Source organism: Neurospora hispaniola (assembly GCF_033458365.1).
Source record: "Neurospora hispaniola strain FGSC 10403 chromosome Unknown B0T23scaffold_4, whole genome shotgun sequence".
NCBI classification, from domain to species: Eukaryota; Fungi; Ascomycota; class Sordariomycetes; order Sordariales; family Sordariaceae; genus Neurospora; species Neurospora hispaniola.
The window spans coordinates 2,097,011-2,111,275 of record NW_026944409.1 but is presented as its reverse complement, the minus strand read 5'-3'; the positions used below and the strand labels follow the sequence as shown (position 1 = coordinate 2,111,275).

Below are 14,265 nucleotides of genomic sequence, written 5' to 3'. Positions count from 1 at the left end.
TAGAGATACTCGAGCGAGTGTGAGAGGCAGCCGGGCAATTAATTCATGATACCCATTTCTTTCCCCTTTTCCTCCTTCTCAAGTTGAGGAAATTAAACGGTGCATATGTCACGTATTGAGACTTTCTGAGCAGACACACATGTACGATAACCCACTGAGTAATCAGTTACATTCATTTGACCTGTCGCTGAATGACAAACAATCAATGTTGGGACTATCAATCACTCGTTCTTCATATAAGAGGAGTGAAGAGAGGAGTGAAACCGAATCTGTCCAATGCAGGTAAGGTGATTGTTAGACTTCACTGTTCAAAATCTCCCACGTACATGACATCCAAGTGCTGGTTATAGTGTTCACAATATGCATTCGTATCCAAAAATGGGTGGAGGTAAAAAGCATGCATTATCTCCAACTTGGTGGGTTGATGGAGGTGCATCAACTTTACGCAAATGCATTCAGCCTTGTGCAACTCCCGCCCTCTTACTTTCTCCATCTCCAGAAGACTGCTAGTTTGTTTTCATCGGCTCGCCTGCCCCACTGCCACCACCTCCTCCAATCTCTCCCGATGAGCCGTCAGCCTGCTGATGTGACTGCCTTTTCGAATTTGGTCGTTGCGCTTCTGCTTCTGCGTCGGCCATCTCGGCATCTTCGTCTCCCCCCTCCTCATCTTCATCATTATCCCCTTCCTCGCCCTCTTCGCCCTCCTCATAACCATCACCATCCTCCTCGTCACTCGCAGGGTCTCTGTCTTTGTCTCTATCCCTCATGGCTTGGGCCGTTGTGTTTGGCTGCTGCTGCTGGGGGCGCGATGGAGCTGCGCTTGACGAGGTTGAAGGATTCTTCGTGGCATAATTAGCCGCTATCGCTGAGTTGTACAACATTAGCGGATTGTGCGAAGAGGGGCCGCCACCAGGCACAGACGTAGATTGAGGAAATTGAGGTTCAGAGACAGGCTGGTGTTGTTGCTGCTGCGGTGCCTGGGCCGGCGCCGGTGCCGGTGGCGGTGGGCCTTGCCGTCCAGATTGCACCACCTTCTTCCAGCGGTCAATTGCCTCCTTGCAAACGGTGTTGAGGTCATGATGACGATGACCATGCTCCAGCCCGACGCCAGATATTTCATGAACGACTATCAGCTCGGACATGTAGTCGATCAGCTTCTTCTCGATGGGGAGTGTGGCGGGGGTTTGCAACTTGTACTCGCGCGGCTGCTGCAGCACGTTAAGGTGTTCGATCTGCAGCTTGAGGTTGTTGTTTTCCTGCCGGACGCGGTGCTGTTCCTCCTTCAGGGTGTTGATATCCTTTTGCTTGCGGGCCACGCTGCGCGCCAACTCGAGCTGCCACATCTTCTCGCGGTCGAACTGGCTCGAGGCTTCCCAGACGCCAAAGGTCTTCTTCAGGTGCTCCGAGACGGACTTTTCAAGGGACTTGTTGATGGTTTCGGAGCGCCGGATGGCTTCCTTGATGTCAACATTGATGAAGTTGACGGGCGGCGGATAGCTGAGGTCCTCGTTGACGGCGGTGGTGGCGGCTCTGCAGTTGATGTGCCATTTATTGAACTCGTCTTGGAAGTACTTCTCGAGGGCCTTGAACTGATCCCACCCGGGCGGCTGGAGGGACCAGGAAGTGGAGGTTGGGTAGAAAGTGGAGGAGAATATGGTGGGTGGTGGTTCGAGGCATTGGAGGACGAGTGCAGGGAAATCCAGAGCTAGAGGGTCAAAGTCAAAGGGCATCGTATGCAGGTCGACGTGTAGCCTTCAAAATTGGAGTTAGCAACTCACATCGGACTACTGTGTATAACTGACAACTTACTTAGCAGCCCTCCATGAGCAGATCATCTCACGCAGGGCAAGCTCGGCAGCTCTCGCTGTATCCTGGGCATCCTGAATCAGTTGCCTCGGATCAGGTTGGTGATGCAGAGGCTGTTGGCCAGAAGAAGACGTATGAGGTGGCAGTGGTGGTGGTACAGGGGCCAGCGACCTCGAGCCATCTGGGAGAGCCTGCCTCTCTTCAAGATGTGAAGGAACGCCGTTGCTTCTTCGGGATAAGTCAATAACCCCGGTGGCCTCCCAAGGGGTGTTGAAGGGGAAATTCCTCCCAAACGGCGTGCTCACACTTCTCCGGTTGCTGTGGGTGGCAGCGGGAGTTCCAGCGAGCATAGGGGTCGGAGCCGGAGATTGGACGACATCGGAGGGTGCAGGACTGATGCCATCCTTAGAGGGTGCTCCCGATGGTGTTGCACTGCCGACAGCAGATGCTGAGGCGTCTCTTCGTCTGCAGGTACCCTTGGTTCTCCTCCTGGTTATCGTGCCGCGAAGACGTCTGATAGCCGTGACATCGTGAATGCCGTCAGGCTTTTTGGGATTATTAGGTCTAATGTAGAGGTCGAGATGGCGGCCAAGGGAGGATGAAGTGAATGGTTGGCCGCACCAAGGGCACTTTTTGTCCTTGACGTGCTTTGGCGTGTTTGGGTTTGACTCAACCGAGAGAGCTGGTGTTTCTGTCCCGGCCATTGTGTCTGTGAGGCAATCCCGGGCTGGTGCCGGTGCCGGTGCCGGTGCCGGTTCCAGAGAGGCGGAGTTTCTTCCGGAACGCTAACTGAGATGTCGAGCCCCGAGATCTCGGGTCCCAGACTCGGAATGAAAGAGCTTCAACTACGGTAACAATGGGGCTGTCCCGCGACGCGCAACTGGGACTGCGCAGTATTGGTGGAGAGGAGCGCTTTGTTGCTCGAGAAATCCGGTCTATCGGATGTGGATCCCCGGACCTTACCACTCGGGTTCGGAAACAGTTGACGGCGCTCTTGTGAAAGTTGTATTTTGCTGTCTCGGAGCGAAGGGCAAAGCTCCTCAATTGGAATTACCGGATGGATGCGCGGTATGTAGTTAGTGATTCATCGGGTCGATATGAGATGAACGTTCGGCATACAAGTACGCGCAACGTAACAACGGCTGGGGAAGTTGAGATGAAGACCCAAGTGGTTGTCTTGTCGAGGGTTGAGGACGGAAACTGCCTCGCTGAGGTCTCATCAGATACTGTTGCTGCGTTAAGAGACTCAGACCTAGCTGGGTGAGTATGTCAAAGTTGCAAGGTAATGTGAGTATTTTCAGAAAATGGGTCCCAACTGACTTTGACCATGGAAATGGAAAACTTGACAAGTTCGAGATATCGCGTCCAATTCACGAGCGGCCCAGGACCCCAGACCCGCCGTGAACCCTTTCCGTTTCATTCTTTTCTAGTCTTTCCGCACAGTATAGGGGGTACTGTACACTATAAGCCAACAAGGACTCATGGACCGCACTGTAACAAGGGGTAGCGGTAACATTTTCTGTATGTAAGCAGCTCATGTCTCGGCTTGGCATTAGGTACTTTACACCTTTTCCCATTTCGAGCTTAGTTGACTATCCAATGATCAAGTAGGTGCCCTGAGTACATAGTGTAGAGGTAGTTATCTTTTCAGTATAAAGACCATGCTAGTGCTCGCTCACTCAGATCGACACATACTCTTCTACTTCATGGGATATACTTGTAGTCTCAACTTCTTCGGAAACCTTAGGAATAGGATCGTACCTTTCTGACCCAGGACCGGGGCGGGACGGTATCTGCAGGTGGAGAAGTTGCATATGCGTAAAAGATGCATCGCCAAATTTGCACATGTTTCGACTAAGACACCAAGATCCATGGACGCAGCTGCCATCTCATACCAGTTGTCTAGAGGTCGGAAAACTGATGTCTAGTTCCAGTACTCTGGTTTATCTACGCCATCGAGCACGGCTTTGTCCCATCTCCTCGCTCAGTCGAGCATGAGCCATCCGAGCCGCGCTGTAATATCCAAACTCAGACCTACTATGTATAGTGGACAAGAGATCTGATGGGCCCCTTTCCTATTACTCTGTCGACGCAAGGTTCTGTGTTGAGATGCTGTCAACTGTCTCGGCCATCTGCGATACAATCAATTGTAAAAGCGTGAACCCGACTCTTTATATTTGGCACCATACATAGCTTGACGATGACTGGTTCCATTAGGCACAACGAAAGGGTCCTATGTGGGTTGTGTTCCATTACATGCAGCTGGTTGTGCCTTTTGTCATGTAGTGCATTCTACCATCTGCTCGGCGGAGAAAGAGAGAACATAACATTGCAGCTTCTGAGAGTTAATCTGATGTTGTGATTGCTTTGTGTTTGGTGCGCCATGCGACGGATGTTTGGTTTTGATTGCAAGGATAAGTACTGTGTGTTGAGAGTCTTCCAAACAATACTTTATCCGAGAGCCCTGATATTCGATGAGGTTACTTACCCAGCTTGCACAGTAGTAGAGCTTCCGTCGCCTCTACCCCATCCAAATTGTATAGCTGGAGGCCGGTTGGAAAGGAGCCGCTGCACAAAAAAATAACCGTCAATGATTCCGCTTGTTCGTTTGACGTCACCAAAGGGGCGTTGTCTGATTGTAAGCCATATGATGTGCACGGCACTTTCCTTTCACTTCGCTGAGCAAACGGAACTGAATTCCCAAGATGATTTCAATTGACCGACTTTCGGAATTTCCTTTCAGCTGAGGTTTTCTTCGTCCTTCATCATCTTTCTCTCTCTCGTTCAGAACTTGATTATGTATGTCATATCACTCTGCATAGGTTACTACTATCAAGTCGGCAAATGATCTGGTGAGTCTAGACTTTGCAAATTGACCAACCGGCATCACTCTAGCCACAAATCATATCCTACTTCTCTCACGCGAGGTCACGTGCAACACACGAGCCACACTTCGCTGGGTCCCAGCCTCACTGCCACTCCCCACTTCTTCGCGTCGGCGCGGCGGGCAATGGAACGAACAAGCACTTGCTGCAACCAGCTCTATCACTTTTAATGCAGGCCTGGAACTGAATTCCAGTACGTAGCGCACTGAATCTGGACCGTTCGGATCTTCCCCGTTCGCGAACCACCTACTAGATAGTGCACAGCATCGACCGGGAACTACTACCTACCTCTACCGTCGTCCATACGGATTCTATCTCTACAGTTCTCAGCTCAGCCTCATCTTACTACTTATAAGTCTCGTGTTTACAGTCTTACCTCTTGGGAGTCGGTAACGAGACTACCGGCGCATCGATATACCGTCAACCACCGAGAACGAATTCGCGTCGCGCCCTGTCACGCATCACGGTTGACTGCAACGCCCCCCGTTCCGACCACAGCGCAACACTTCGTCGCATCACTTCAACCGCAATCTTCACACCAGCTCATAAACATGCCTTACGATCCATCGGCTCTCAGCGACGAGGAGGCCGCCTCCGATGTTGAGCCCGACACTCGCTCGGCTACCTCGAGCAGCAAGAAACAGTCTCGCGACAAAAAGTCCGTCAAGTACACAATTCCAGAGCCCGAGGACTTTGAAGACGAGGAGCAGAACGGAGACGGCGCCGATGAAGGCGGTGAGGATGACGAGGAAGGTGACGAGGAGGAGGAGGACGTCTACGTCGTCGAGAAAATTCTCGACCATATGCTCAACGACGATGTACGCTACACTGCCGCATCCAAAGTCATCCAGCACGCGGTACTAACGCGCAACTGCAGAACGAACCACTCTTCCTCGTGAAGTGGGAGGGTTACGAGAAAAAGTCCGACCAGACCTGGGAGCCCGAGGACACTTTGATGTAGGGATCGCGAATTCTTTGAATCTTGACTCGTTCTATTTTGCTAACATAGCGTTGCTCATGACAGAGAGGGCGCGTCGGAGAGGCTCAAGGAGTACTTTACCAAGATTGGCGGTCGAGAGAAGATTTTCGAAGCTTCCGCTGCGGCGCAGAAGACCAAGAAGCGTGGCCGGCCTTCTTCAAACTCTGGCACTCCCCAAGCAAGCAGCAACAAACGGTCGAGGAAGAACGGCGACCACCCCCTCAACTCTGAGGAGCCCCAGACCGCCAAGAACGCTGCCTGGAAGCCCCCAGCGGGAAGCTGGGAAGAGCATATTGCTCAACTCGATGCCTGCGAAGATGAGGAAACACACAAGCTCATGGTTTATCTGACGTGGAAAAATGGCCACAAGACCCAGCACACAACTGACGTCATCTACAAGAGGTGCCCCCAAAAGGTATGTTCTGCCTGTTCCTGTGTATGTCTTAGGAGTCTCGGCTGATATCATTTACTAGATGCTCCAATTTTATGAGCGACATGTGAGGATTATCAAGAGGGACCCCGACTCCGAGGATCGCGAGGGCAGCGTCTCGCAATAGAAGACCGAGGTAGCACTTCTCGAACAACTCGCGTCAGAACTCCCTCCTGCTCGGCGCAGAAGCGACCGCCATGCACAGAAATGACACCGCTACGTTCATCCTTCTTCGGTTAAGGTCACCCAAATGGAGCCGCATATCAACCCTTCTGATCCGCGAAGAGGTCGCTGGATGGTACCCCTGATGGTCGGGCCCCGGAACTGGCCATGATCGGCTCGAGTTGTCTACTGCTCAGCTGGCCGCGAAGGCATTGATTTGCCTGTACCTTTCGGCTGCGCGTTGAAGGGCTTTCCATTTGTGACTTGAGTCTCGACACGCTTCCTTCAGAAACGTGTGAATTGTTCAGTTTAAGTTTGTTTCTCATCAAGATCTCAATCGGCTTGGGTCTGTAGTCTTTTCCTTCTCTTTTGGTTTTAACGCGTGCCTGGAGGATGGGGGTTTGAAATATCATGCTGGAAATGAAAGTTGGCTCGAGAAGAGTCCCTGAGCCTTGCGGCTCTCTATCATTAGAGCGAATTCGGCACATCACTTCTCGGCGAGTTTTTTCATCTTCACAATTTCACTTGAAGGAGTGGCGGATCCAAAAGGCCTGTATCATAGCATTTAACGAGGGAGTGCAGTCGAGTATCCATTCGAGGCATAGCAATATTTGGGTGCGGCGTTCAAGGAAAATACCTGTCCCGTTTCTGAGCTTCTGTTTGAAGAGGCAGTGCCTCCTACTTAGGACATCTTCAAGGGGCGCAGAGAACACTTTTTCCTCCTACAGAACTCAACATCTAGAAGTCATAGATGTACTGCTTAGCATATTCCAGCCACCAGCTCACAAGTAATTCAACATCACGGGAATAATTCCATCACACAGTTTTGCCTTGAAAACCAACACGAGCTTTGCACATGAAGATGCTCCCGTCAGTTCCAGTACAGGGGTAACAGCTCCAAGTGCCTGACCTTATGTAGTGTACTGACCAATTCCTAGATATGTAGCTTTCCATGTCCAGCTGGTTTCTAAATGCGGACGGATGAGTGGCTCCAGCCCAGCCAGCCCAACTGCACCCCTGTCCATCTCAACGTCGCCAGCCTAACCGGGGGACGCGCCCTAATAAAGGTCAAACTTGGCGGGGTCCGCAAGGTACGACGCTCCAATGTTTACCAGCCTTCTTCTTTTTCCGCCCTGAGACCACTTACGATGCGCCTTCGGGCAGGTCTTTTACCTACGAACTGCTTGTAAGCAAATGGTAAAGAAGGTGGCGGGGTGAATTGGGCAGATCTGACTATTTTATGCTCGCCCGCCCACCGCCCACTTACCACGCGCTGCCCTGCTTGCCGCCGTTGGATCTGAAATGCGACTGTGATGCTATACCGCTTTTCCTGATCTTATTGTCTGCGATTCCGAAATTGCTTTGTATTCTACTTTCTCCAATCCGACAAACAGGTCTCTAAAGACAACTGAGTTGAGAAAGATAACGGCAAAGGTAGAGAGAGGTCGACTCGGAATCCGCAGAGGACAACGACCAAAGCTATACCGCCTATCACAGAATACGGAGTTTCATGTCAACAAACCACCTGCATTAGCCAGCATCGGTTACGGAGAACAGCTTCTTGAGCGCCAAAGCGGTCTGGAACGAAGAACGCCTAAAAAGTTCAAAGTATAAAGCTCGGCGATCTGGATTGTTCTGTCAGACGCTGCCCCATAACCACAATCTCCAATTCTCGTTATCTTCAGACGAACACAAAGCGACGGATGCTTCTTGGGTGAGTTTGCGCGAATCGAATCCCAAGGGGCAATATAATCCCCCATCACTCGATGGCTTTTCAAACACAGACACACAGATATGAAGAGAGGGCTAGAACTCCAGGAAGCTAACACGATGTAATAGAAGAACCGTCTCATTATCCCATCGTTCATCTCAAACCACTTACATAAACGACGACAACAACAACAACACCACCACCATTTCCAACGCTGACGATTCCAACTTCCAAGCCGAACTACCACCAACACTTCCCAACACTTTTAGACCGCGAGTCAACCTGACAACGCCAATATCCGAATAAAGTAAACCCTCAAAACCACACCAATCGCCCAGAATGAAGGGAAACGACGTCATCGCCATCATCATCATTGTCCTTTTTATTGTTTTGGCCGCCATCGCCTTTGGCATCTACCGCCTCGTCAGCGTGGCGCGCAAGGCCCACGGCACCGTGACCACCTCGTCGAGCGGGAGCAGTACCAGCTTGACGGATGACGATGAGCATTCGCATTCGAGGGGGCGTTAAGTGAAGTGCAACGCATGCGCTGAACTAAATTTTTTTTTTTTTCTTTCCTCGGAAGAAGCTGGGTGGTGGAATGATTAAAATTCCGGCAGAAAAGGGCACAAAAACTGTGCGCGCGCTCTTTCAGCGAACCTTGCACATGCATAGGTATTTGCCTAGCTACTAGGTACCTCTAGCTTGGCCCCCAATCCATGGGAAGGAAACTGAACCAAATCACGCCAAAACGGGTCGTTTCATTTCACGGCATTGGATGAATGATCGAAAGAAGAAGAAGACCAGACGAACAGGAACCGTCTCTTCGTTTCGATACCTTCTATCGATTGATGGGAACGAACGGGACGAACGCGGGACACAGAAAGCATAAGCTGAGACTGGACATGGCTATGCACACCCATATCACACGTGTCTGAGTTTCACGAGACACGACACTTGGGAAGAAACGGATGAAAATTGATGGCACACGAGTATATGATACCTGATCACCTTATATCTTTGGATATACTTTGGGCGCATTGGGAGGAGACCTTTGGAAGGTGGATCGGATCGGATCGGATCGGGTCGGGTTGGATTGGGTTATTATTAACTGACTGACACCATCACTATGGCGTTTTCTGGGGTTTTCTTTTTCTTCTTTTATGCTTGGATGTATGTATGGTTTACGATTTCATTCCGGGACTACTCGCTGGCTCTCTTGGATATCTGGATGTCGGTGAAGGATGACAAGGTACGGAGATGATATATGAATGATTATGAGATTATTTACGCAAATATTATGGTATGGGTCTGGTATGAGAATAGAGGAACATATGAAAGTGATCATTCTCTGAAATGAGGAAGGCGATGCAAAGTAGGGGTCTTTTCTTGTGTGAGACTGCAATTCAGGGCCTATCAGTTATGAACAGGGTCCGCATAAGTTGCTAGACATGTCTCAACCTAGGATAAAAAAATACTAACTCTTCTACAACCCAATAACAAGGCTCTAGTCTACGCTTAAATCACTCATCTTTCCCAATTCCCCCTCCCACAACCCAGCCGGCTCTAAACATCAACCCTCTCTCCCTACACCCTCTTTCCCCCCACTCTCCTAACCCCATCCCCAAACGCCTGCTTCAACCTCTCATCAACAGCCGCCATTATCTCCTCCTGTTCCGTCTGCGTCAGTGGCTTCGCGCTTCCCTTTCTCTTCCTCCAGCTCTCCTCCGTCTCCTTCAAGCCTACATCCCCATGTTGTCCTTGAGCGTCCGTAACAAACTCGTAAGTCCTCCACTCGGTATTATCCCACCCAGTCCCCCTATTCAAGTCCATTCCATCAAAGTCTTGCGTCAAGAAATGGAGGAAGCCGCCATGGGTGACCACCACAATGTGCTTTTCCTGCTGCTCTCCTCCATCAGCCTGGGACTCAGCCCCGGCCCCGGCCATAGCAGAAGAAGTAGAATCCTGCTGCGCCAACTCGTACAACCACTTCCTCGCCTTTTCCGCCCGGCGCTTCACCTTCTCCATCTCGGGCTTCCACGGACTATCAGGTGAGTGCTTATCCTGCCACCCGTCCTTGACCAGGGACAAATCGACCAACCCGGCCTCGTCAAACTCTTGGTGCAGTTTCTCCGGTGCTGAACCCACGTCGCAGGGCAAGTTGGACACCTCCTGCACTTCTGGCAGGGCCACCACCACCCCCTCCTTCTTTCCCCCCTTTGCCAAACGCTCAACAGCCGGCTGGAAACTCAACAGACAGGTGTAAAGCGTGCGTCGCATGGGCGAGGCGACGAGGTGGGTGATTTTATCGTGGTAGGGGAAGGAGTCACGGAGAGCAGAACATTGGGATTCGCCGAGGGGCGTGAGGAGTGGGTCGGCGAAGACGTGGTTGGCTTGGCTGACGTTGTGATGGCCTTGGGCGTGGCGGACGAGGTGAATGTAGGTTTTTGGTGACATTTTGAATGTGGTTGCGAGTACGGGTTGGGTATGGTTGGGTATGTAGACAATTGGTTGATGGTGAGGTTTGAGGGTGGGTGCGGGTTTTTGTTGTTGCTGTGAGAAGCTGAGCTGAGATGGGAGGATATCTCGCGACAACGTGTACGTAGATTGAATTGGTGTTTGTTCTTGGAACAAGTTGGGAAATTCGCGATTTAAAGAAGATACGGTGCTGTCGGACAGTATTGTTGACTATGAGTCAGTGTAGGTAGGTAGTCAGGAAGATGACTAATAAGGGCGAGTCGAAATCGAGACAAGTTGTTCTTGTCAACGGAGACAAGTCATGAAACGCACATCCCAACATCTGGAACAACGAATACGTCAACCGGCTTCCCAGATCACAGTCTTGGCAGCTTCTGATACGGCCCATCAGAGGTGACCGTCGCACCATACAACCAACGACGAAGCAGCGCTGTCGGCCGGCAACCCTCAGGGTTCTCAAGTCTCATCCGATCTTGGTCCGTTCTCCGCATGCCGCCAGACCGGCTATGGGTCCCGGTGGATTCCACACTTTGCGGTTCCCGGGTCCCGGGGTAAAGGACCCCGAGGCGGGTCCAGTTGATGTACGCAGTAAGCCGCAGCTCCAAATCAACCCCGGAACCTCAATACTGATCAGCAGTGGCATTCAACTGGGAGAAGCACGCAAAAGTACAATCATCAACCAAATCGTGCTTTGTAAAACCCATTGAGGGCCACAGCTTCAATTTGCATACCTATCTTATGATACGCATGGCATCTTCCTTTGTCTCAATCACATCGCCTCCCATGCAGATAATTGCACTACTACTATGGCACAATCTCCAAAAGTGACAATTACTCAAAGTTCAATAAGTGCTTCCTCAACAACAGGCTGCTTTGGGGCTGGCGCATGCTGTGGCGCTGAAGGGAACGCTTCCTGATCATAGCCCGGATATGTTGTAGTCTGCTGAGGAGCCTGCCACACAGGTGGTAAAGGAGTCTGTTGCGCCGCTGAGTGCTGCCAATATGGCTGTTGCGGAGCCTGCTGAGGCGGTGGTGCCCGTTGGTGGGCTTGCTGTGGGGTTTGCGATGGCTGGACAGGTACAGAAGCAGGCGTTTGTGGCACTGATGGCTGGTAAGAATTTCCTTGCTGAGGAAGGGTGGGATAACTATGGTCAGGAGCTGCCGCCGGGGCTTGCTGCGCTGACTGCTGCTGTTGTTGCTGAGGCTGACCGGGATTGTAGTAATATGAGGCGTTCGGATCGTTGTTAGGCGCACCAGGAGCTGACTCCGGTGCACCTGGCTGCGCCTGTTGAGCATGACCCGGTTGGCTAGGGGCCACCTCGTTGCCTGGATAGCTGTACTGTGGTGCCTGTGCTGGAGGAGCATTGCCCCAGCTGCCTGTCCGTTGTGGCATCTGCTGCTGAGGATACTGAGGGTTCGACGGCCCAACCATGGAGCTTCGTCTATCGTATGGCATGTACTGTGACTGTGGTGGTTGCGGTGGGTATTGTCCGTAAGGTGCGTGGCTGTAGTCTGCTTGTTGCTCGCCAGTATAAAAGTTTTCTGCTGCCCCCGGAGCGCTGGGAGCACTCGGGTCTAACGTGGGATAGGGTCCAGTAGGTTGTCGAGGAGCCGGAAGATTGTATCCGCCAATGCTGTGTTGGCCATACGCCTTGGATAAACGTTCCTCAAGCATTCGATCATAATAGCGGACGACAGTCGACAGTTTCGCATGTAGGTCAAGAAGGGTATCTGTTTCAGGTTAGCTTGAGACGCCTATCCAGAAAATAGGCCCAACTTACCATGTTTACTCATCGTCTCCCCATATGTGCGGGCAAGCTTCGGTCGTAGGGCGCCAATAGAATCGTAAAGCTCCTGGATCTGGGGTTCGCGCAAGATAGTCCCAGGCGGCTGCGTTTGGAGACGATCCACCAAAGTAGCAAAAAGGTTGATGTTTTCGGCTTCCACTGGAGTGAGCTCATAATCATTCTTTGGAAGCGTAAAGGGGGCGGCCGAAGAAGAGCTTCCGACGTTGGAAGTCTGTTCCTTGAGGGCGGCTGCATGTCTCTTCTTCTGCTCCTCCATATCCGCGAGCGAGGCGGCAATGGCAGCCTTGAGATCCTCATCTTCCTCCTCCGCAATCTTGGAAACCGAAGTAGACTGCTTATCCGGTTTGTATTGTGTGTTGTTCGCTGGTTCTGAGTGACCGCGAGAGTAACTCTTTACTTCCTCCAGACTCATAGCCAAAGCCCTCTTTAGGTCTTCGTCAAAGCTATCGTCCACCCGAGCGTCACGCGGCTGCATCGACGAAGAGCTCTTGTGTTTGTGGTGATGGTGGTGATGGCGGCTTGATGAATGGTGCTTTCGGTCGGACCCTCCGGATTTCCCGCCTTTGTCGGTAAGTTTTGCGTAGCAGCCATCGTCCACACGGACTGCCTGCATGATTCCGAGATGAGGGAGCGGAAGGGATTTACTCGAGCATTGCTGGTCGAAGCAGTTGCCGCAGTTGCGACAGTGGTGCTTTCTGTTGGTAAACGTAAAGGCGGTCCGACATCTCATACACACGTCCGAGTCAACCCATTCAGGAGGCTGTGGTTGTTCCTAGTTAGCTCTGGCACATGGTCACAAAGCCGTCTGTAACTAACACCTACCGCGCTGCTATCGATCATGCTGCTTGCTACCGTAGGCTTGGGTGGGAAAGAATAGCCCTCCCTCTGAAGCGTCTTGTAGACCTCCCCAATATATGACAGTTCGTAGCGGCCCTCGGCAGCCATAGCCCATGACTGGATCAAGTCGAGGATCTTGTTTCGGACGTCGGGGTTCGGAGCGGCGGGACCCACGGCCTTGAGAAGGCCTACCAGGTTCTCCATGAACTCGCGCGAGGCGATTTCGGCAAGGAAATGTGCGCCGCCATTTTTGACGCATGTATCGGTAAGCTGGTGCCTGTTAGCATGACGCGGCCTAGGCGCGGGGTACGGTTGTAGCGGTGGGCATACGTTGAGGGCGCTCAGTTGTGTGTTTGGGTTCTTGTGGTTGATGCGCTTCTTGAGCGAGCGCATGGCCTCCTTGGGCTGGACGGTCTTGGAGCGAATGACATCGGAGATCTCGAGGTTGAGTGCGATATCTTCCCTACATGAGGAACCGGACAGGTTAGACAGAGGTTCGTACCAAAAGCGAGCAGGGAACCACGAGACGACACAACATACAAGCTGCTACTGGTGGCCTTTTCTATCTGCTCGTCAAGGGCAGTGTTGGCCCCCGAAGACCACCAACTCATCATCTTGGACAGTCTATCTCGAGTACGCGCTTTTGGTGCTTAGCGTCAAACTGGACAGGCTGGAGAGGGGGATGATATCGCCGTGTCGCGTGGTGAAGGCGGGAGGGTATTTCGAGTGGTTGGGTAGGTAGTTGTCGTTGTTGACCAGCCGAATGATTCAAAGTCGGTTCTGTTTCCAAAAAGGCATCCAATACTATACTGGGTTGCCGAGTAGCTTCTCCGGCCAATGATGTAGTATCAACGGACCGATGTCGACCAAGATACGATGCTGACCTGGAGCAGGAAGACGGCAAGTATGGTAGGAGATGGCAGGAAGGATACCTCTCCCAGCCACTGACAACGAGTGCCTGTCGCTAGATACATAGGTCGTTTCTGCCTGCCCGTTGGTTACGTATGACAGGCGGCATGAGCCCCGACCATCCATGCTCTGCCGCGGCCCAAGCCCCCAAGGTGACCCAGTGCCTGTAGCGCATCCAAGGGCCGGGGTACGTACCTACCTCCCCCCTGTCCCGCTCGGTTGTGTTCTTGTAGACGCGGAGCTGCGGGGTCTTGTAGGTTTCC

General features: G+C 52.0%; 5 protein-coding genes across 5 annotated transcripts; 2 read left to right on the top strand and 3 right to left on the bottom strand.

Annotated features, from left to right (window-relative positions):
- Positions 1-428: 428 nt before the first annotated feature.
- B0T23DRAFT_143158 (uncharacterized protein) lies at positions 429-2,843 on the bottom strand. The gene is made up of 2 exons (XM_062832390.1): positions 1,810-2,843; positions 429-1,752 (listed from the first exon to the last, which is right to left on the bottom strand). Exons 1-2 carry the CDS (start codon positions 2,508-2,510, stop codon positions 507-509), a joined length of 1,947 nt encoding a protein of 648 aa, XP_062692942.1. The 5' UTR covers positions 2,511-2,843; the 3' UTR covers positions 429-506.
- A 2,399-nt stretch (positions 2,844-5,242) lies between these two features.
- B0T23DRAFT_428751 (chromo domain-like protein) lies at positions 5,243-6,227 on the top strand (the record flags this gene model as incomplete). Its single annotated transcript, XM_062840155.1, has 4 exons — positions 5,243-5,509; positions 5,569-5,648; positions 5,716-6,085; positions 6,144-6,227. The coding sequence occupies 4 exons, from the start codon at positions 5,243-5,245 to the stop codon at positions 6,225-6,227; spliced, it is 801 nt and encodes a 266-aa protein (XP_062692941.1).
- Positions 6,228-8,056: 1,829 nt separating this feature from the next.
- Positions 8,057-8,501, top strand: B0T23DRAFT_428750 (uncharacterized protein; the record flags this gene model as incomplete). Its single annotated transcript, XM_062840154.1, has 2 exons — positions 8,057-8,094; positions 8,312-8,501. 2 exons carry the CDS (start codon positions 8,057-8,059, stop codon positions 8,499-8,501), a joined length of 228 nt encoding a protein of 75 aa, XP_062692940.1.
- An 830-nt stretch (positions 8,502-9,331) lies between these two features.
- Positions 9,332-10,691, bottom strand: B0T23DRAFT_143114 (histidine phosphatase superfamily). Its single transcript, XM_062832388.1, has one exon. The coding sequence runs from the start codon at positions 10,425-10,427 to the stop codon at positions 9,558-9,560; it is 870 nt and encodes a 289-aa protein (XP_062692939.1). The 5' UTR covers positions 10,428-10,691; the 3' UTR covers positions 9,332-9,557.
- A 528-nt stretch (positions 10,692-11,219) lies between these two features.
- Positions 11,220-13,802, bottom strand: B0T23DRAFT_143035 (uncharacterized protein). Its single transcript, XM_062832387.1, has 5 exons — positions 13,634-13,802; positions 13,424-13,556; positions 13,079-13,363; positions 12,230-13,016; positions 11,220-12,179 (listed from the first exon to the last, which is right to left on the bottom strand). Exons 1-5 carry the CDS (start codon positions 13,705-13,707, stop codon positions 11,284-11,286), a joined length of 2,175 nt encoding a protein of 724 aa, XP_062692938.1. The 5' UTR covers positions 13,708-13,802; the 3' UTR covers positions 11,220-11,283.
- Between the last annotated feature and the right edge of the window lie 463 nt (positions 13,803-14,265).